The sequence below is a fragment of the Tenrec ecaudatus genome, chromosome 10 (assembly GCF_050624435.1).
Source record: "Tenrec ecaudatus isolate mTenEca1 chromosome 10, mTenEca1.hap1, whole genome shotgun sequence".
Taxonomy (NCBI): Eukaryota; Metazoa; Chordata; class Mammalia; order Afrosoricida; family Tenrecidae; genus Tenrec; species Tenrec ecaudatus.
In genome coordinates this window covers 152,896,481-152,919,340 of record NC_134539.1, presented here as the reverse complement: position 1 = coordinate 152,919,340, position 22,860 = coordinate 152,896,481, and the positions used below count along the sequence as shown (strand labels likewise).

The 22,860-nt window shown below is 54.2% G+C and overlaps 1 protein-coding gene across 1 annotated transcript; it reads left to right on the top strand.

The window, feature by feature from the left end:
• The first annotated feature begins 1,400 nt into the window (after positions 1-1,400).
• FADS6 (fatty acid desaturase 6) lies at positions 1,401-22,653 on the top strand. The gene is made up of 8 exons (XM_075559691.1): positions 1,401-1,506; positions 2,444-2,571; positions 5,008-5,281; positions 6,355-6,521; positions 17,845-18,025; positions 18,623-18,810; positions 22,011-22,190; positions 22,504-22,653. Exons 1-8 carry the CDS (start codon positions 1,401-1,403, stop codon positions 22,651-22,653), a joined length of 1,374 nt encoding a protein of 457 aa, XP_075415806.1.
• Positions 22,654-22,860: the final 207 nt, after the last annotated feature.

Genomic DNA, 22,860 nt, shown 5'->3' with positions numbered 1-22,860 from the left:
AGGAGGATCACAAGCCAGTGGGTTGGAGGTCTTGTAGATCCAGTGGCGTAAGCATCTCAGCACTGGCAGGGGTCTCTGTGTGGCTTCTTCAGTTCCAGAGGTCTGGTTGCATCAGGGTAGGTCCATGTGGCTTCTCCACCTCAAGCCTTTGTGGGCTTCCACCTAAGAGTAAAGTTGCTAGGTCAGAGGCTAATCTTCTGGCTCATTGTTTTAGGGGCCGTTGAACTGTTGTCCACAGCCACTAGGACATCATCTCATCTTCCCAGCAGCAAAGCCAAACTCACTCCCATGGAGTCTATCCTGACTCATCACATGACCTGACAGGACAGGGGAGAACTGTCCCTGTGGGTTTCTCGGACTGTGACCCTCTACGGGAGCAGGAAGCCTCATCTTTCTCCCCAGGAGCAGCTGGTGGATTTGAACTGCTGGCCTTGTGGTGAGCAGCCCTGCACATCACCAGTACCTTGTGCACAGTTGTGATTTTCATTCTTTTTTCAATGACCGTCATGTTCTTTCCACTCCCTTCAATCATCGCCTTTTCCTTTCAAGGCCTCGGGATTCAGTGATGTTCACAGAGGAATAAGGGCCTGTCTCTCCCCTAACTGCCCTCCTCCTCCTCCTGCCGGACTCCCAGCAGATGGTAAATGACTGTGGGGCACTGACTGACCAGGCACGGGGCCGGGCCTCTTGGGTCTGTGGTTGCATTGGGAGGGCGGGTTGGGAGGCAGGGGAGGTTGAGAGAAAGCTAAGGAAAGTGGTACGGGGGTCCTTGCTCCCCACCCCGCTGCCCCCAGGGAGCTCACGGTGCAGCTGGCCAGGGGCCAGTGGGCACACAGGAAGACAAGCTGCCTTCCCAGTGTCCACATGGAGGAAGGTCACCCACCCGCCTTACCGGATGCTGAGTCCGTTCCCGACCCACAGGGGCTCTGTGCACAGCCAAAGGTGACACCGCCCGGCCCTGGGCCATGCTCACGAGGCTGCTTCTGTTGGATGCCAGGGTCGCAGCCACTGTGTCCATCCCTCTAGTCGAGGGTCTTCCTCTTTGCTGACCTCTGGCTCCAAGGACCAGCACCACCACTGGTCTGTCGGTGTGTCACACCAGAGCGGCTTGTGTGTTGCTTTGATGCTGGGAGCGCGTCCCTGGGATTTCAGATGCCGGCAGGGTCACCCACAGCGGGCAGGTTTCAGCCGAGCGCCCAGACTGAGCACAAGGAATTGGCTGTCCACTTCAGAAGAAGGAGGCACTGAATGCCTTTTGCGTAGCCTGTACTAAGAGCCAGAAACAAACCCACCTTGTGTGTAACCACCGAGAAGCTGGGGCAACTTGCTCCATCGGCTGGTGCTGTTTATCCTGACGGATACTGGCAGACAATGCAGGCCCTGGGATCCCACGAGCCACCATGGCTACATCAGTGCCTGACATTGCTGAGGCCAGGCAGTTCACGCTGGCTGGGAGTGGCCTGAGGCCAGAGGAAGAGCAGGAGCCTGAGAGCCAGAGTGACCAGCGTAACAGCAGGTGGTCAGTAAAACGGGTTGAATGAAGTAGGGGCATGAAAATAGCTTTTGCAAGCGTTGTTGAAGTTTCCAGAACCCGTGGGGTGAGTAGGGATTGGATGGGGGATGAAAGAAATTATGCTGAGAAGGAAGACATAGCAGTGAGACAGGGCAACACCGGTCTATGGGTCAGAGGTCAGTGAGTAGTTCACGCAGGAGAGAAGGTTCTGGAAGATGCCAGGTTGCACCAGTTAGGACTGAGGACTTAGGCTGAAGATTGACTGCTCGTCTCCAAAGTGGCACGACAACCCCTTTGGGGCACGGGAAGAATCCAGCACTCCTCTCACCCCTTCAATGGCTGTGCTTGACTGCCTGAGTGAAAGTCCCTGTGACCCAGAGAGGTTGAGCAACTTCCCCAAGGCTGCACAGCTTCTAAGTTGGTGTGACTCCAGAGCCCAGCTGTGCTTCTTGCCTGCGCCGTCTTGCGCAGATAGGTGAGGGGTTAGGGGTGGGTGGAGGGAGGTAGGCATAGGGAGGGCGACTGCCAAATATTGCAGCACAGCAGTGCCTGCTGTGGGCAGAGATCAAGCAGCCTGCCCAGATCTGCTCCCTGGGCCCTCCACGCACTGTCAGATGATCCAACAAGCAAGGTAAGCACGGGCGTCCTTGTGCTTTCTTTCTAAGCTGTAATGAACAATTTTGCCTTTCTCACCACATTTAGCACGAACAGCAACGTGGTGCTGAAAGGTTGTGTGCCCACATGCACGGGCCTGAGTGCCACCCCCCACGCTGTGACCCAACTTCCCCTCATTCCCTTCACCGTGAGATCTGCTTTGAGCAGCCAGGCAGTGGAAAGGGGGTGTCGGGGTGTGGCCCGCCTCCAGAGTGTCACCTATGTTCCAGCGTAGCTCTGGATCCTGCACCCAGGGCACCACCACCTGACCTCCAGGGATTCGCCAGCCTCTGCGGCTGGTGGAGAAGACCCTCAGCAGGGTGGGCAGACCCAGTGGCTGCAAGGATGGCCTTTGGCATCGGGATGACCAGGAGCAGGCCATGCTTGGCTCTGTCGTCCAAGAGGTTGCTATGGGCTATGGGGACAGCCTCCTGTGAGCCAGCAGCCTGCCCCTCTGAGCTGTCCATTTTTGGTTGGTCAGCCCCTGCAGCTACCCAGGTCAGGAGATGCCTCCCGCCTGACACCTGACCTATAGACTAGAATTTGTCTGTCTATATCTGCAGGAGCCGCTTTCTCGAGAGAAATTCCTATCATCCATCTGTTATCTGTCTATCTACCCATCCATCCATCTATTAAAGCCCAGGGTTACATGTTGGAATGTGAACCGCAAGGTCGGCAGTTTGACACCTCCAGCCACGCTGCAGGAGAAAGAAAGAGGAGGCTTTCTGCTCCTGTAAGATTTTCAGCCTCAGAAACCAAAGGGGCGTCAAGGCACTGTCCTGTAAGGTCACTAGGTGATGGAATTGTCTCCGTGACAGTAAAAACTACATATCTGACATCACTCGAGTCAGAATGGACTCAATGGCAGTATACAGATGCCAGATTGCACCTCACAGATCTCCAGGGTCGGAAATACTCAGAGAGCAGTTGGTCTTATCCTCCTTCCATGGAGTAACTGGCTGGTTTGAATCAGACCTAGTGGTTAGTGGTCCATCACTTACCTGACAGAGTCGCCTGGCAGATAGATCGATAGACAGACTGATCGATAGATATAGATATGGCTTCCAAAAGTTCATGGAAAACAATATGAAAGGCTAATTGCACCCTTATACTTCAAAGCGTATGCATATAAATACATGATTGATATGTGTATGCTGAAAAGTACACGCCTAACCTTTGCCTAATTGAATGGCACAGCCTGAACACGCCCCAGCTGACCAGCACCTGGATCAAGACACAAAACATCTGCCAGCCCCCGAGGCCCTCCAGTCATTACCCCTGATTTGTCACCATCTTCTCCGATGCGTCTGGCCTGCTTTGGAACTGGATGTGAACGGCACCAGAACTCGGTGAGCTTTTGCCTCTGGTCGTTTGGCACAGTGTTGGGTGTGGACCGTCCGGTATTCCCAGCATGCACATCCCCAGCTGATTCATTCTACCGTTGGGGACATTTGAGCGGTTCCCAGTTTTGTCGGTTGTGAACACTGCTGATCTGATGGGAAGGCTTCTTTCTGTGTGTTTCCTGACGTGTACGCGCAGGTATACACCCAGGACGCGCCCATGTCCAGCTTTGACAACCTTTCCATCTTAAAGGAAAGCATTCCGGGCTCTTCTGTTTTCGCTTTAATCAGCCCTTTTCGTCCAGTGGGATTTCAATCACCCCTTTTGATAGGACTGCCAATCTCAAGATTCGTTTTCCCCAGTAGACTCCTTGGAAGAAAGGGGTCATGGGTCACACATTGAACTGCTAACAAGGTCAATGATTCAAAACCGCTCATGAAGATTTTAGTCTTTCAGATCTAGGGAAGTGGCTCCCCTCTGTCTATGGGGAACCACAAGTCAGGATCGGCTGGATGGCGGTGGTTTTGGTTTCCTGGGATGTGTGTGAGGGATAAGAAGCCAGGTGCGTGAGTGCATGACCTTTTCCAACTCTGGGTGCAGTCTTACCTTTCATTTGTTATCGGTGCAAACTATCCGGGACTTCCTTCTCCTCCAGGCTTCTGCCCTGCACAGCTTAAAGAACTCATGAAGAGAAAGAAGCCCTCCCCAGAAGAGCGTTTCTCTCGGCAGTCGGTGCACTTTCACCGTTCGTCACCAACACCATAAGCCAAATGCGTGCACGTTTCTCTGATCGGCCATAATCAATGTTCGGCTCTCACGCTTGGCTTAGGTGCACCTCTCTCTGTCCCTGTCTCCTCCCTCCCCAGCATCTGCAAGGCAAACAAGAAGGGCCCAGGAGGAGGAAAGGGAGGGGGTGGTGGCTTGTCTTCTGAGGACCAAGGTCAGGGCTGAGCAGAGGAGGCTCCACAGACACTGCCTCCCAGGCTGCGAGGTGGAGCAGGCGGGATCCCAGCCAGACTGTCTGCCCACCTGGATGGGGGACAAGGATGGAAACTTGTCCTTTGCCCAAAGTCATCCAGGCAACACGAGACTGGGGAGCCATCTCCCCATGGGAGTCAGAAGAGACCCCCCTGACTTTCTGTGGGGACTTTCTTGAACGTTCTGCTAACCAAACGGGGTCCCTGCGAGCCCCTGGCGTCAGCTCTCTGGGCAGACACAGAGGACCGCTCTTCTGTCGCTATTCGGTCCACCGACTGCTAAATGCTACTAAGCCAACACTTAGGCAGAGATGTGAGACTACAGCAAACCCAAGTGGGGTGCAGGGGCCCCGAGGGCCGGTATCCCAGGTAGGATGGTCCCCCAGGTGGTCTGCCTACCCACCTCCACCCTGCTCATACCTCCCCTACCCCGCGTATCGGCCCCCTGCGGCCGGGGTCACCCTGGCGCTCGCAGGAGTCGCTTGGGCGCGGGCACCGTGACGCCGGGCGGGGTGTCCCTAGGCGGGCGCTGGCTCCGCCCCGCCCGCCCCCGAGCCGAGCCGAGCCGCCGACGCTCCGGGCTGGGCTCCAGCGGAGCCGCAGAGCCCGCAGAGCGCGGAGCCCATGGAGGCGGCGGAGCCCGTGGAGCCCAAGGGGCGCGGGCGCGGCGGGGTGGAGCCCCTGCCCGGCGAGCTGGAGGCGCTGGTGCGGGACGTGGTGCAGCGCAGCTCGTGGTGGGAGCGGCACGGCGTGGACGGCGCCATCCTCGCGCTCAGCCTCCTCGCCGTGCCGGCCGGTGAGGGCGCGGGGACAGGGCGACAGGCCGGGGTGCGGGGGTGGGGGGGAGGGCCGGGCTGCGGGCTGGGACCTTGGCGGTTCGGACGCCGCGGCAGCGGCCGGTGGCGGCCGCAGAGGGTGGAGCGGATGGGTACCCGGGAGGGAGGAAGGTCGCGCCCTAAACTCCAAAGTCTGGATTCGGGGTGTCCTGCTCCGAGCTCCCAGAGGATCAGGGAAAGGGACTGATGGGAGCAGGGCGCTAGAAGGAAGGGTCGGCGGACTGGGGAGGGCTGGGCGGAGCGGGTCTGAGGGCGGGGCGCGAGCGGGGTGGGGGTGCAGGTCGGGGTGGGGGGAGCGGAGAGGAGTCCGGGCAAAGAAAGGGGGGTTTCTGCCGGCCCCCTCCTGGTCTGCACCCAACACATCCGACCCCCTCCCTGCGCCCAGTGAAGGCACCCCGTGGAGTGCAGACTCCCGGCAGAGGTCCGTGGTGAGCCCTGGGCTCTGTCCCCATCCCAGGGAGAGAGCCTCCAGCCAGAGCCCCCTGCTCAGCGTCTTCAGAAGTAATTTAGGGACAGAACCCTCCAGCACCTATCCTGTTTATATCCATGTGCCAAAGACTGCCACCGACTGAACTCCCACCCAGAGCTCCCTATCGAGCTAGGGTTTCTGCGATTGTAACAGCCTCGCCTTTTCTCCTGCAGAGGGGCTGCTGGCTTTGAACTGCCCGCCTTGGGGTCAGCAGCCTAATGAGTCACTCACAGCGCAGGTAGAGCCTTTTTTTCATGTGAAGGCTGATCATATTGTTTATTTTCTGTTTTTACTTGCTTCTGAGAAATAAAACAGTTTTACCTTTGAGGTTTGCCGTTTTAACCTCTATTGGCCCCAGAGGGAAAGGCAATAAATACAAAGGAATAATTAAATCCAAAACTTAACAGAGTGAGTTAAATCCAGACTTAAAACACACCAATCATTAAAATCTTGCGGGGGGGGGGGTGCTGGTGCCTATCTCCCTGGGGCAGTCCCTGGGCCCAGCTGAGATAGGAGCTGGAAGAAATGATCCTGACGCCCACTTCTGCCCTCCCGGCCTCACAGGGTTCCTGTGTCTGCGGTTTGAGAACGTCCTGGTCTTTGGCCTGGGCATCGTCATCCTGGGGGTGTGCCACTATACACTCACGGTCAAGGGCAGCCACCTGGCCACGCATGGGGCCCTCACTGAGTCCAAGACCTGGAGCAGGATCTGGGAACTTTTCTTTGTGGAGGTGAGCTGGGGAGCCGGCGGTGGAGGCAAGCGTGTGTGGTACATGGGTGTGCTGTGTGCGTGTTCAGGGGTCAGCGACTGCAGCACTCAGCATGTGTCCCCAGATGTGCAGGAGACACTGCCAGGTGTGTGTGTGTGTGCGTGTGAGCATGTGTACCCCCCAGGCCTGCAGAAAGGAGCTGCATGTCACGGGGTACTGAGCTGCATAATGGGTCTGGGCATACACAGCTCCCCTGCACTTGCCACCGGCCCCAGGGCAGCACCAGAGACACCTTGACTGGCAGATCCTGGCCAGAGGCTGCCCTACCCTCTGGTTGCAATCCTCTTTGTTTTCCAATCAGGGTTTAAAATGTGAACTTCAGACAGAGGGGTGGGGAGCAGGGGCCAGTGACACTGCGTCCTAGGTCTGGAGCTTGCCCCTCTGATACCCGGCCATGGCTGGACGCGCCTGAGTGGCTCTGGAAAGGCCCCTCCTCCTGACCCCTGCCACCCAGCTCTCCCTCTTTCTTCCCCTCCACCCCTCCTGCCTGCACCTTCTCACAGTGGACGACCTGGGAATGTGGTGCTTCTCTGAGCTGGTCTCCAGGTCTCTCCCCCTCTCCTTTCCACTTGTGAACCCTCACTGGAGTTGCCACGGTCCCTTCAGAGCGAATTCGGAAGTCAGTTCCAAAAACGGTCCTCTCTGGCAGGGGCTGGTGACCCAGACATTCCCGCAAAGCCAGGTGCCTTGGGGCTGAGCGCAGCTGCTGGTGGCCCCGTGCGGGTGGGAGTTAGCACTGCTGTCCACGGGGCTGTCTCCGAAGATCGCCAGGACTCTCTTCCTCAGTGCCTCTGAGTGGACTGACACCTTTGACTTCTCAGTCAGTCAACAAGTGTGGGAACCTTTCCCACTTTCGGGGGCCATTACCACTCTTAGGGAAGAAGTCTTTTAGTAAGTTTGACAAGATTTTTCAGTAAGTTTGATAAAATTAATTTCTAGAAAGATTCAACCACAGCAGTTGGACAGGAAAAAGTGTCTTACCTCCAACTGTCCATTTTGTCCGTGATCCCTGTCTCGCCCCACCAGCTCACACTTCTCAGCCCTCGTGGTAGAGTGGGCTATGTGATAGGCTGCTCACTGAAAGGTCAGCAGTTCAAAACCACCACCAGCTCTGAAGGATAAAGATGAGGCTTCCTATTTCCGTCAAGACTTACAACCTGGGAAACCCACAGGGGCAGTTCCACCCTGTCCCCTAAGGTCGCCTTGAGTCGGCCTGGACTCGATGGCAGTGAGTTAAAGGTAAGAGGAATCACGGTGTGGTGATCCTCAGGGTCCCTTTCTAGAAACATCCCTGCCCAGGGACCCCTAGCTGTTGGTCCCAGCCAGTCTCCAGCACCTGCCTGGATCGGGGTTACACCAGGTTTGTGACAGGCAGGGCAAGGCATGGGAAGAGCCAGACTGTGCCGGCTGCATGGGCAGCCCCCCTCCCCCCATCGGTGATGCTGCGCCACCAGGGGGGAATCAGATCTGCTTGGATTGTCCCGAGCTGTACTGAGAGGCAGTTGAGGATGAGCAGGTGTTTGGGGTTTTCAGCTGTTTGCCCTCATTAACGCTGCAGCGATTTGATTTTGGGTCCTCACATTTGTGTGTTCTCCCCAGGACCAGGTTCAGAAGGGCTAGACATGGGGAGGGCCGACAGCAGAGGCCGGGGAAGCATTGGGAGAGGGAGGAGATGCTGGGGGTGTCTGTCAATGAGCACCCACTGTGTGTGGAGCGTTGACTGGCAAACCCATCTCTTGGCAAACCTTCGTCCCAGTCGTGAGAAAATGAAAGAAAGAAACAAACAGTAAAACCTCCGGCAGGTAACAGGTTGACCTGGAGACTCCGGCTTGTTAAAGATGGAAAAGTCTCCGGGTGCTGCCCAGTGACTCTGATACCTGGGGTTTGGGAACCCCGGGCTAGAATTGTCTCAGGGCCTGGGGGATCAGGTGTGCTGTGCAGAGACAGGGGGCCAAGACCACTTCTTCCGGGAAACTTTTCCAGATGACTCAGCGGGAGGGTCCCGAGAACCACAGCACATGAGCCCCGTGGGCCCCAGGGAGCCCCTGGGCTGGGTCCTGCCTGCTGCACCCTCCCCTTCATCCTGACCTGGCCTCCTGGGTCTTCCCCTCCTGGCCAGCACTGAGTGCTTTTTGGCTTTATTTGTTGCTGAAAATCCATCAGATAAGTTGGGCAAGTGCTGCGGATTCGAATAAACGACAGCCACAATGAAGTCTTGATAATTTAGGAGAGTCTTTATTTGGTTATAACGGACTGCTAGAATCTAACAGCGATTCTTTGATTGCAGTCCCGAGTCCACATTTCAGTCCATCTTTTAAAGGCAGGAAAACTCATTTGTCCTTTGTCTAAGACTTAAGCAGAAAGCAACATCAGTGTTACCATTCTTTAGGGTTAGGGAGCATTAAGGGTACAGCATTGACTATAACATTCTGATAACTTCAAGAAAGAGCAAGCCTGCATACGAGGTGCATTCCTTGTCACAAAAGAAACAAGACCCAAGGGCCCTTGTCACCGTGGTCTGAGCCCAGTGGGCATGAATGCTTTATGAGGACATAGTCACGGGGCTGGAATGGGTGCACAGGGAGGCTGCTTGCTCGTGGCTGGGGTCCTGCCTTCCTCAAGAATTTGTGGAATTGTGCTGGACAATCTGTCAGGTTCGCAGGGACTTAAAGCCAATCATGAGTATGAATCTCTGCCGGCAGGTATCCTTGGAACAGTCAAGGGGTCGCTGTTGGATCAACGTGATGCCCCTTACACAACTTTTTAGCCACATGCCAATTTCAAAACAAGAACAGTAGTTCTAACAAATTAAAACTAAAATATGTAGTTTGAAGTGTGCCAGTCTTCTTTAAACATAATAGTTTATAAGTGAACAAAACAAAAAATATTTTATATTTTTATCTATGAACGTTTGTAAGCCAGTTACCTTATGCCTTTATTCCCCTCCCCAATTTTGGGCATCCAATTTCTATACTACCTACTTATGTTAACCTCGTGCTTTGAGGAGACAAGCAAGTTCTCTGATGGGAGGAATCTTCATTCCAATTGGAACCTTGTGAGTCCGCATCCATCAGCAAAGTCAAATCAGGACAGGCCGTCCACAAAGTCAGCAACAATATGCACCAGTCCACAGGCTCAAAAATCTTTTCATCTGGACGGGTTTGGGTTAGCTCAATGTGGGTTGCTTCACTTGGCTCCACCAGGGTGCCCATTGGTCTCCTTGCCTTTCACCATGGTCTAGTCACAGTTTATTTTTAAAACAACGTTAGCCTCCTCGGGCTAGGCCATGAGCTTCAGCCAACCCGCTCTCATCTTCTTTAGTTCCTGTGAGCCAGGTGCTCAGGTGTTAGTGACCAGACTGAACCTGTTTCCTTGTTGCTACATTTCTTTCCACTGCCACACAACAAGTGGACCCACGCAGACACCTAGCAAGCATTTCAGGCTGCTTACAGGCTCCTTTTAACGGTCCTAGAGAAGAGTTTCTTTGTGGATTTAATTGGTTTTTTTCCAGCCTTAGGCACAAGCCACTAGTTGAAAGTTTTTTAAAAAACCCAAACAGCCATCTTCACCAGTGTCTGCAAACGTCCAGAGCCCTCCGAGCACTGGGAGGCTGACCCTTCCAGAGCCTTCTTTAAAGATTCAGATCGATGGCTGAAAGCAAATGGGCTTACAAACGTTCTATTCTTTTACTGTTCAACGATCATTTTTATCAACGACTGTATTAATACAGAACTCCCGTGGTCCCGGAGTTCAACGAGTGTCGTTGGTGGAAACCACAGGTCTTGGCAAATGTTACTTAATAATCTGTCTGAGGATGTAACCCAGTCAGGGTGATGTGCACGTAGTTTCGATGAAAGAACACGCACTGCCAGCTTGGCCAGGCCCGTGCACTCAGGAGTCTCAGCAGAAATGACTAGGGCTCTGCCTGAGACTGTCCTTGCAGACAACCTGCTTAAGGTAGACGCACCAAAGAGAATTTATACATTTTTCTAATATGCTGAACTGCAAACACAACTTTTCCCTTGATTGAGCAAAGGTTCTAATATTTTATTGTTATTATTATTAATGCTGTTCTTCTTCCTAAATGTGCATTGATTCCTTCCTAAGGATCACCTGTTCTGAATCAGAACTCTGGTTTTATAAGCTTTAGTGGGGTATGACCTGCTTCTTTTTTATTTTTAATTTTATTAATCAATTAATTTTTACCACTATATGGGTTTTTAAAAAAAATCATTATATTAGGGGCTCATACAACTCTTATCACAATCATACATACATCAGTGTATAAAGCACATCTGTACATTCATTGCCCTCATCATTCTCAGACCTTCTTTTAAGGCCACAACTACAGTCCAGGCTACAGCCCTCTTGCTTGTTTCTCCAGGCATTATAAACCTTTTTAGCAATTCTTAAAAAAAAAAAAAATTAGATTAGTTTTTATTTCCTTTCATGTCCCAGCCCTGCTGAAGCTCAACCCAGCTTTTTTGGGGCCTCGTAGCGAGTGCGGCTGGGACCCTTTGACGGGAAAAGCACCATCGTTATTTGCTGGCAGTCATTTCACGTGGGCGATCAGTTTAGAAAAAACCAAACCAGGGCCTTCCCAGAGTTCTGCAGAGCTGGGGGCGGGGGCGGGACTGGGCGGGGCGGTGGGGACTTTGCCCAAGAAGCCAAAGTAGATGAGCAGGGCTTGGAGCTGCTGCAGAGAATTTTTCATTTTACAAAGAGATTTTGGAGGACAGGTGGAACCAGGGGTGTTACCTAGAACACCCTGAGCTGCCGAGTGCAGAGAGCGATTTGCATCGGCAGAAAGCTCTTGTCCAGAGTGTTGAAGACACTGAGCAGCCAAAGAGTGTGCCCCCAAAAATGACATGCGCATTAACCAAAGATGAATGAGACGGCATTCCATGGGGAAGGAGGAGACAGGCACTTTAGAGTATGGTTATTTGAGCTGGTTTTTAACCCTCTCGGTGCAATGCAGACACGTAGGAGGGGAGCTCCGTTTAAAGTGAACCCACTCAGGTGCTCGCCTGACCTGCAGGTTCTAGCTTTAATTAGATGCAAACACACACCGACATCTATATTTTATATATATTAATTTATGCTAATTAAAAGCCACTAATTCCCTTCCGAAGCTGAGAAAATATAAACAGACAGTTGCCAGAAAAAAATAAACAAAGAAAAACTCCTTTTATAAGCTGAACTTACATTTCTTGGAAGCAAAGAGTAATTACCCATTGAAAGACACCTTCCGGTTCCCAAACCTCTGGGTGAAACTGCTTCAAGTCCTTCCACAAAGACACAGAGCTGGACAGGTTGTCTGTTTTGACCGCACTGCAAAGCAGGTAAAACCTTAGAAAGGCAAAATGCCTTGGAGGCCCCATGAAAAGGACAGCACAAGGTAGTAAACCAGGGAACTGAAAGCCGAACCAGACCTTTTTGTGCATAAGCTGTTTAAAACGTTTATTTGTTTTCACAATAAAAACAAAGGCCAAACGCAAAGAAACCTGCTTCCCAAGGCTTAACCTTTTGCCAAGCGCCCGGCAGGCAGGAGTCAGCTTTATCCAGGCTGCCCCAACCCCAGGTTTGCGGGCAAAACCATTCCAGGCTCTTTAAAAATACCACACAAAGGTTTACCTTTGTGAAACAAAAATCGCTTGGTCCTGATTAAAATTCACTTGCTTTTAGCCAACAATGTAAGCCTGCCCAGAGAAAGCACAAAAATACAACCGAAAGAAACGTTTTGGTCTGTTTGTTGGTTTGTCCAGATGTCCGTCAGTCAGGCCTGTGACTGCGAGGCTGACAGCCGCAACCCAGTCACTGGGAGGGAGGAAAGGAGAAAAGAAATGTGTATATATATATATATATATATTATATACACACACACACATAACTTGCCAGCTCAGCAAGTTACCAGACGCCTCAGCCAGGGTGCTGGTGAGACGGCGTCCAGTCCCCTTGCCAAGTCAAACCAAAAGACCGGTCCCACAGTGGAACTTACCTCCGGAGGAACAAGACTCGGCCAGAATTCCAAAACTCCAGCCTCCCCAGGCAGCCGCTCCACTGGGAAGGTAGGAGTCTGGGGTCCTGGTGGAACCAGGGGGCACTTCCCCTAGGGGTCCCCACTTCCAGGAGCAGCTGCCTGACGGAGGTATCAAGAAACATGGCTTTCCTGGTCAGGGAAGCAATGTTGCGGATTTGAATGAATGATAGCTAGTATATTGTCTTGATAATTTAGGAGAGTCTTTATTCAGTTATAACGGACTGCTAGAATCTAACAGTGATTCTTTGATTGCAGGCCGGAGTCCACATTTCAGTTCATCTTTTAAAGGCAGGAAAACTCATTTATCCTTTGTCTAAGACTTAAGCAGAAAGCAACATCATTGTTACTGTTCATTAGGGTGAGGGAGCATTAAGGGTACAGCATTGACTATAACATGCTGGTAACTTCAAGAAGAGCAAGCCTGTATTACAAGGTACATTCCGTATCAAAACAAACAAGACCAAAGTGGACTAGCTCATCCTGGTTCCCACAACAAGATTAACTACACTATTCCGATTACAACACCCAAGGGAACGATATTGAATCAGAACAAACCATAAAGAGGATAATCGAAACCAATTGTAGTGTCCAGAACCTGGGGACATGGGAGTACATTCTAAAATTAATCCCTGGCGGAGAATTTCCCATAAGGACCGGGAGAATGGGCAGGTCAACTAGCAGGCAGCTTTCTGAGGTGGGAGAGGGGAAGGGGCAAGCTACTTAGCAGCTGACAAAAAAGGAGTTTCTTTTGCTAGTCTGCCTTCCAGGGAAGTACCGGAGCTGGAGAGGTCCGATCCCAGAGGTCTGTGAGCCTCTGGGTGCCTGGATGAAGGGTGTGGGAGCTGGGACGGCAGACCTGGTTCCAACCAGTGGAAGTACCCAAATCGGTGGAAGAAAAGAGCTTCATCACCCACATTCTGAAAACCTCCAGGGGAGGCTCCATGCCTGACCCACAGGGCGTGGGGGGGAGGGCCAGGTCCCAGGAGTGGGAAGGGGATGGAGTGTCTGCGTCTCCTGGGTGGCCTCAGCCGGGCTCGTGGTGTCCTGGCAAGGAGTCAGACGTGGCCAGGCGGGGTGAAGCTAGGTGAAGGGCCCAGCCCAGCTCAGCCCAGCCCCTTGGCTGCCTGACCTTGGGCAAGACAGTCACATCTAAGTGCGAGTTTCCTCATCTACGAAATGGGAGCGATCACATCAGCTCCCTTGTGCTGTTGCTATTGTGGGTCACCATGGAGTCAGTGCGCCCACCCGGCGGCCCGTGGGCGCTCTTTGCTCCCTACGAAACGTGCCGGAGGCGCCAGGGCCATGGCTAGCCGTGGCAGGTTGGTTGCTTTTGTTGCTAGTGGTTTGTTCCTGTTTTTGTTGACTGAGAGGTAGGCTTAGTTGGGCAAAGCTCTACTGAGGTGTGTGTTGGCTCAGCCACCTTGTTCTCTGTATTGTGCAAAGCCTCAGCTTCCTGCCTGGGGCTCTCCAGCATCCTTGCCAACCCCCCACCCCTTCTCCTCTCTGGTTGGGTTCACCCTCTAATGGTGAACCTCAGGAGACACCAGCCTCATCACAGGACGGTCTCGTCCTCACCCCCAGGCTCCTGTGGGTGTTTGGCAAACGCTGCAACCCCCCAGTGACAGCATTGGTCGTCCTAGGCCTTTAGCTGCCAGCCAGGGGAAGGGGGCCTCACCTCTCTGACCCTTTGGGCCTGGGAGGGAGACGGGAAGATGGAGCGGGAGGCATCCACCCCAAGGGGCCCTTATATCTCTCCCAAAGTATCCCAAATCATGCCTGCCTCCCCACCTGGACTGAGTTTTCTGAAGACCCAGGCCCTTTAAGACATACTTTATTCTGTGGGTGGGGAACCTGTGCACTAAAATGCACTTTTACTCGCACACTTGTGTCCACGACAAACCGTGGAACCACGGTCCTGACCATCCCCCAGGGTTTCCTCCCCATGGTCGTAGACTGCCCCGCTTCTTACTCAAGTTTTCCAGTGGCCGCGCTCCGTTGGTGAAGGCCCATCTCCAGGCCGCGGGAGAACGTTCTATCCTCCCTGGTAAGCCCCGGCCTGATGCTTTGAGAACATCTGTCCCCTCCTCCATCCCTGGTCCTTCGTGATGCCCCACACTCAGAGGTCGGGGCAAGGATTGGGTGGGGAGGGCCACCTTGACGCAAGTACACCCACCCCTCACAGGTTCCAAAGGCCAAAGTGTTATGGGGAAAACTGGTGTGGGAAAATGGAGGCTGATCATATCATGACACATGTGCCGGTCCACTTAGAACCATGGCCCAGCACACAGCCCTAACGGTCACGGTCAGCCTTGGTTACTCCTGCCTCACCCCTTGGCATTCAGTACCGCTGGACATGCATGGTGAGTGAGCAAACTGGTCCCGTAGTTGACTTTTCCTATGATCAGAAATGGGAAATGTTGGAAAGCAAGGTAGTCGCTAATGGAGGAGTAGTTGTGTTGAACTTGAGAAGGATTTACTCCCGGGAGGAGAGAGCGTTGGGGCTCTCCCTGGTCGTCTTTCTCCAACACGGAGCTTCCAGATTGACATGGAGCTTCGGCCCTGCTGGCTCCTCGGCTTGATAACGCATCTCATCTCGGACTCTCCTTCTGGACCGGGCCTGCTCTGTGCCGGGAGGCCAGAGTCACGGGCGGGTAGGCAGGAGCCGGCACCCACTGGACTCCAGACTAGGGATGCCATCGCCTTCCCTCTGCTCCCGCGTGGTGGTGGAAACAGAGCCAAGAGCCTGCAGCCTCATGGGAGTACTTAGGGGTCCTCCCCCTAGGCTGGTGCAGTGGGCCATCCATCATCTCTGGAGCCACCTCCCAGACCTCCCACCCAAACCCCGCAGCGTGGTGGTTTCGCAACAGTTCAGCTGTGAGTGGTTTTTAGGTTTGCAATTTGTCTAGAGGGCCAACTCAGCTGGGCCGTACAAAGCAGTCTTTTTACAAAGGCGTCTCCTATTGGGGATGATGCTCCAAAACCCCAAACCAAACTCGCCACCATCAAGTCCCACAGTCAAAGGTCGCTACCTCAGTTGGTGGCCTCAAAGCGAATGTCGTGTAACGTCTGGAGTGGTGCTATAGTTCAAGTTCAACGCATCTTCAGTGACAAGTCTCCTCCCCAGCCCACCCACAGCTGCCCACAGCCCTTCCGGAGGTGATGGAATTGACAGTCTCTGATGTGCCTGCTAATATTTTATTGTACTTTACTGTGGAGCAGGCTTATTAGCCAGGGAGAGAGCGACAGGTGGGAGCCGGAGAGGAGACAGGTGGGTGGGGGCGGGAGGAGGTGAGAAGAGTGAGCAGTCAAGGACAACCACAAGGTCTGGCACTGGCTCGCAGCTGGGCCCTGGAGGAGTCCCTCCTGAGGTGGGAACGAGACAGGAGTGGCGCAAGGGCACCGTGTGCTCTGGGAACAGGCCCTGCAGAGCACTTGTGCCCGCTGCCAAGGCTGCTGGGACTCTTTCTAAACTGCCTGGTGGCCTGGGCACCCTGGGTCCAATGGGCACCTGTTGCTGAGCCGCAGGCCACCGTCAGGTCAGGCGGGGCCGGAGGCCATGCCCTGTACGGGGACAGGCGTTCTGCAGCCTGCCGCGTGCTCTGTCCCTCTGCCAGGCTGCATTGCACCTTCAGAGGTCAGAGGGCTCGTCCCTGTGTCCTCGGCGCCACACGAACGCAGGTGCTGGAGGAGAATTTCCCTGCATGACCCGGCCTCCAGGACTGGACACCTCCTGGGCCGTTTGATAACCTCGGTTCCAGGGCTGCGCTGCTGCCCTTTCTAGAGAGTGCCTCCTCCTCCTGGGTCCCTCCCTGCTGCCGGGTCTGTGCTCAACTCAGCACCGTAGGCACAGAAGCAGGGCCTGGGATCCAGTCCTGGCCTTGGGGCTGACGAGCCGGGTGGCCCGGGGTTAGTCACATGCTCTCATCGGAGCTCAGTTTCTCTACTGGAAACTTGGAATAACACGCCTGCCCCACGACCCAGAGTGCAACTGCACTGTCACGGCAGCCCCTCGTGGCTGAGCTGAGACCTCTGAGGAAGCAGGCCGCTGGCTTTCTGCCTCAGCACACGGAGTCAGGTTAGCCACGCAGAAGTAAGATCATGGCCACTGAGTGCCATGTGGGTCCCTTACAACCCTGGAGCTCAGGGTAGAACTGCTCCCGAGGGGTCTCTTAACGGGAGTAGAGAACCTCGTCTTTCTCCCGCAGAGTGGCTGGTGGTTTCAAACTGCTGATTTTCTGCCATGGGGTTCCTGCGTGAGCTGTTTGTGCCACCTGGGCCCCCGGCTTGGCAAGCCTCTGTAAAGTGGGAAGCACTGAGCCTGGCACTCTGTAGGCACTTGGGGAAGGCTCCCTCTGCCATCTTTGAGAGGTTCGTTCATTAACCGCCAAACCCACCTCCATCCGTCTGCCTGCCTCTTCAGGACCCGATGCTTTATACAATTGATGTATGTATATGTATGGAGTGTGATAAGAGTTGTATGAGCCCCTAATAAATTGTTTAAAAAAAAAAAAAAAAAGAACTGCTCCCTATGGTGGTTTCCAAGACTGCGAATCTGTACAGGAGCAGACAGCCTCGTCCTTGCTCCCAAGGAGCAGCTAGTGGATCTGAACTGCTGACTCGCGGTTAGTACCTACCCCATAGCACCACGAGGGCTCCTTAAAATGCCAAAGTGGGATGCCCTTCACCTCCTTCTGGAAACCCACAGGAAGTAGCTGCACTCAGACATTTAAAAATCCTCTGACCTGGATAAAATAGGACAGGAGGTTTTCATGGGCATGATCATTTGCATACATCTGCATAAGAAACACCTTTCCGCCTCCTTTGCATTCCAATAAGAGTCACCCACCCCCAGAGAGAAGTTAACCTCAGTCTCATGCCTGGCAACCCCCTCCAGGTGCCCCCTTGCCAACTGTCCCCTGAGCCTCCCTTAGTCTCCAGCCTCTGCCCCTCCTGCCCTGCTGTGGGCTCAGAATGCCCAGTGGCCTTGAGAAGACATTCCCCAGAGCAGTGCTGGGGGCTCGGAGCCTGGAGCTCGCTGCCAGCAGTGCAGGGAGCCCTGGGCAGCCCTCAAGCCTTCGCAAGGCTCAACAGACCACAGGGTCTGACTGACTGCCACGGCTCCGCAGTCACGGATTCCTGAGAGGGGATCCAAACTGCCTGCCTCAGGAGTCAGGCAGGGTCTGAGGCTCCCACGGTCCTGCCTTGGTGGGCTGTGCTGACCCCATCCCACCCCTCCCCCACCAGGTCTGCACATCCTTCACAGCAGAGCACACCAAGCTGGGCCATGTGAAATTGCACCACGGCTACACCAACGTCATTGGCCTGGGCGACTCCAGCACCTGGAGGCTGCCCTTCCTCAACCGCTACGTCTACATGTTCCTGGCTCCTTTCCTGATCCCCGTCCTCACTCCGCTGGTGGCTCTGGGTGAGTGCTACAGGGTGGGGTGGGGGAGGCACCTTTCCCTCCTCCCCTGGATCCTGGTAACCCAGTTAGACTGGGTTCAGACTGGACAGAGACTTTCTGAGGCAGCTCGATGAGGTGGAATGAGCTCCGGACACCAAGCCCTGGGCCGAGTTTGAGTTGGCCACCTACTGACTGGTGGTGACCACGGGCAGGTGACGCCCCCTGCCTGGACCTCAGCTTCCCTACCTGCTCAAGGTGGTACGGAAGTACAAATGAGGTCATATGGGGAAAGGGCCCTGTGGGTTTCCAACCCAGCCCCCACAGGCACCAGCTGCTTGGCATTCTCTCCACTGGGTGACGGTTCCCTGTGTGTCACGTGGGTTCATGAGGCACACCTGGGCTCCAGCTCCCAGAGGGCCAGCTCTCACTGGACTCAGACTGGGTGCCCTCTTGGCGGTAACCTGCAAACAGCAAGAAGCTGCCGTGGTGACCATTCAAAGACACTGATGGCACCCACCACGCTGCATCAACTTTCAATGGCCTCAAACAGAAATCCAGACCCCTCCCCAGCCCCTGCCCCAGCCCTGGTGACAGTGTTTGTGTCCTGCCCCTCTGCAGAGCGTTTGAGGGAGGTGGCCCTCGGGACGGCTCTACGGACGCTGAGCTTGATCTCCCTGGGTCTGTACTCTCACTACTGGCTGCTGCTGAACGTGTCAGGCTTTAGGACCCCCAGCACCGCCCTGGCCTGCATGTTTGTCACCAGATCCCTGCTGGCCCACCCATACCTTCACGTCAATATCTTCCAGGTGAGGCCTCCTGCCTGGGAGCCAGGGAGAGGTGGGCAAATTGGGTGCTCTCCAGGGTTCTGAAAACGCATGGTTTTCAGGGATAGAGGCCACGGGAGGGTGCGTTACCACACGTGCATTCATACACACACACACACACACATTCTCACACTTGCACTCACACTTACATACACTCACAAGCTCACATAGTCACACTCACACTCACTCTGACTTCTATGGGCCAGTAGGGAGAACTCAGGTCTCTGGTAAGGAATTTGCTTCTCTTCTACGTGGGCAGCCCCTCACACGTGGAGCAAAACTCGAGCAGGGACCTCCTCACTCCTGGGGACCCTATGCACAATGGCACACACACTGCCTGACCCTGTACTACCCTCACGCCTCGTTTCCACATCAGACCCTTGTACCCACCCCATAGGGCTCCATGACTGACTTATGAAAGGAGATGGCCAGACCTTTCTTCCTAGTCTCTCCCAGGCAGGAGCTCCACTGACTTTCTGTTCAGCACCACCACATGGAAGCCTCCACTGACAGGCAGGTGGTAGCTGAGCAGGAGGTGCATTGGCCAAGAACTGAACTTGGGTCTTCTGCATAGAAGAAGCCCTGGTGTTGTGGCTACACATGAGGCTGCTAACTGAAAGGTCAGCAGTTCTAAACCAGCAGCCACTCCATGGGAAAGGGATGAGGATTTCTATTCCCGTAAAGAATTAGAGTCTCAAGGGTGGGCTGGAAAGGGGGAGCCGATTACAGGGATCTACATGTGACCTCCTCCCTGGGGGACGGACAACAGAAAAGTGAGTGAAGGGAGACGTCAGAAAGTGAAAGACAGAGTGGGGAGCGGGGAGGGAGGGGAAAATAAAAAGAGGACCTGATGCAAAGGGCTTAAGTGGAGAGCAAATGCTTTGAAAATGATTAGGGCAAAGAATATACAGATGTGCTTTATACAATTGATGTATATGTATATGTATGGATTGTGATAAGAGTTGTATGAGCCCCTAATAAAATGTTTTAAAAAAAAGAAAGTGAAAGACGTGACAAAATAATAATAATTTATAAATTATCAAGGGTTCATGAGGGAGGGGGGAGCAGGGAAGGAGGGGAAAAATGAGCTGATGCCAGGGGCTTAAGTGGAAAGCAAATGTTTTGAGAATGATGAGGGCAATGAATGTACAAATGTGCTTTACACAATTGATATATGTATGGATTGTAATGAGTTATATGAACCCCTAATAAAATTATTTTTAAAAAAGAATTAGGGTCTCAGAAACTCATAGGGGCAGTTCTACCCTGTTCCTAAAGACTCGCTGAGTCGGAATCCATTCGATGGCAGTGAGTTTAGAGTCTGCTGCATGGAAGGGGAGGAATCAGACCATTAGCCCTCCAGTGGCCCCTGCTTCCTTCTTTAAGAACGTTGGGAACACAGGTGATTAGGACCAAAGCCCCTGGGTGCTTACAGGGAGAGACCCAAGTGAACTAAAGGTCACCGCAGAGTCCAGAGGGAAGGGCCCTGATGCTGTCAGACCAAGAAGCTGGAGGCCTGTATGGAGACCTGGGGGACAGGGCTGGGAGTTCCCACTTGGGACACCTCCTGCTCCCTGGACCCGGTCTTGCCAGTGCCTACCACACCACCACTAAGCAGTCAGTCTGGACTTGTGTCCCAGCCTGCCGGAAGGGGAGCTCCGGGACAGCGTGCAGCAGGGAGACACTTACACAAACCATGGACCAAGACAAGAGGATGTGCAAGCTGGACCTTGTTTTGTAAGGCAAACGTTAAGACCTGCCCTTCAGCCAGCAATTCTCCACAGGAAGTTATTCTCCCCAAGCCTTCAGAAGGGTTACAAGGTGACCTTCTTGTGACAAATCTAACACCTGGCATTTCAGCATTTGTTACAATCACAACTCAGCGACACTCATTATTTTCCCCACCTGGTCCAACATCACCCCTCTCCGTTTCTACATTTCCCCACCGTCCCTAACGGAAGTGGGGACCATGTAGTATTCGTCCTGTAGTGACTGACATATTTCTCTCAGCATCAAGCAGTCAAGGTTCGCCCGTGACGATGCTGTCAGATAAGCATTGGACTGCAAAGTTGGCAGTTCAAAACCCCAAGCTGCTCCTTGGGAGGTAGACAGGCTGTCTGCTCCCATAAAGTTTCACAGCCTTGGAAACTCTGTATGGGGTTGCTGTGAGTTGGAATCGACTCCATGTTTATTTATTTTTTTTGGGGGGAGAATGATCTTCAGGTGTACCGTTGTGTGGCGTGAATGACAGTTACAATGGCGTGAATGACAGTTACAATGTTGTAAGCCATCACATAAACTGATTTATGTCCAAATCTTTTTCATCACCCCACACAGAAACTTCATACCTATCCAGCAGACAATCCCCCCCTTCTCTAATAGACTGTCTCTGTGGCATCGCCTCATGTGGCGCCCCTGGTGGTGAGAATGGCTCATGCGCCCGGCAGAGCACTAGTGGTGGAGTGAGTTCCCCACGGAGCTAGCTGCATACCGTAAGGTCAGCAGTTCAAAACCACCGGCCTCTCGGTGGGAGAACAAGGTTGTCTGCTCCTGTAGAGAGGTACAGGCTCAGAGACCACAGGGGGCCAATTCTACCCTGTCCGATAGGGTCACTATGAGTCAGAATTGACTGGAAGGCAGTACATTTGTTGTGAACTGGAAGGTTGGCAGTTCAGGCTACCCAGAGGCACCTCAGAAGAAAGGCCTGGAGACCTGTTGCTGAGAGAGCAGCCCAGGGAGGCACGGTCATAGTGATGTGGGAGGGGAACTAGTGTACCCCAGTATCCGAGGGATGCCTGGGAAAGGCCTTCATTATGCACACACGGGGCGAGGGAGGCTAGAGATGGGCCAAGGTCCCAGCCTCACACACAGCCACTCACTCACTGACTCACTCACACTCACTTGCATTCACTCACACACTTTCATTTATACACTCACTCACATGCTCACTCACTTTCACTCACCCACACACACACACATTCACACACGCACTCATCCATATACTCAGTCACTCACACACTCACTCACACTCATCACACACACACACACTCTCTCTTTCTCTCTCTCTCACATCACCCACTCACCCTATCCTGCTGCCAGGGAGGGCTGGGGGGGACCCTTGGTGGGGGTGGGGTGGTCAGGGCTGCTCGGGCCCCGCCCCAGGCCATGCCTGTGTCTTCCAGCACATTGGGCTGCCCATGTTCTCCCGGGACAAGAAGCCCTCCCGAGTGCAAATGATGAGCCTGGGCGTGCTGAACCTGCCGCGGCTGCCTGTGCTGGACTGGGCCTTCGGCCACTCCATCATCAGCTGCCATGTGGAGCACCACTTCTTCCCCCGGCTCTCGGACAACATGTGCCTGAAGGTAAAGGAGGGGCCGGGGTGCGTCCCAAGCCTCAGTTTCCCCGTCTGCGAGGAGGGCGGGAGTCAGTTTCTCTGGACAGTTTTGGGGCGGTCTGAAGAGAAGTGCCGGGGGCGTGCATGGTACAGGGGAGCTGCCTGCCTCCCCTCCCCACCCCTGTGCCTAGGACAGTTGGCACAGGGCTTGGGGGCCCGGAGGAGGCCTGGCCGGAATCCTGCAACCGCCTGAGGGAGGCGGGCCTGCGGGCGTGGGCCTGAGTCAGCAGCAGCCCCGCTCAGCGGCCTCTCCAGTCCGTCCGTCCGTCGTCTCCCTTCAGGTGAAACCTGTCCTCTCCCGGTTCCTGCGAGAGAAGCAGCTGCCCTACCACCAGGACTCGTACCGGGCTCGCTTCTGGCTCTTCCTCAGTCGCTACGAGGAGCTCATGGTGCACGCCCCGCCCATCACCGAGCTGGTGGGACTGCAGTGAGGGCGGGGCGGGCCTGCCGGCCATCCCTGCCCGTGCCCACCTCCCCTGCTGCTCCCGGCTGGGCCAGGTTAGGGCTTGCTGGTCTGGGTTTCAAGGGTGCCTGGGAAAAGGCATTCCGACCAGGCTGCCAACTTGATCTCAGGGTCAAAGAGCTGCATCTGTGCCCACTGCTAGGGCAGAGTCGGGGTGGGCAGAGTCGGGGTGGTG

What these genes read in the sequence shown, in the direction of transcription:
- FADS6 (XM_075559691.1), top strand. Translation starts at nt 1,401, where the DNA reads ATGGCTACATCAGTGCCTGACATTGCTGAGGCCAGGCAGTTCACGCTG. An exon ending in GGGAACTTTTCTTTGTGGAG is followed by an intron (nt 6,522 to 17,844) that starts GTGAGCTGGGGA and finishes CTCCCCCACCAG; the next exon opens with GTCTGCACATCCTTCACAGC. An exon ending in CGGACAACATGTGCCTGAAG is followed by an intron (nt 22,191 to 22,503) that starts GTAAAGGAGGGG and finishes GTCTCCCTTCAG; the next exon opens with GTGAAACCTGTCCTCTCCCG.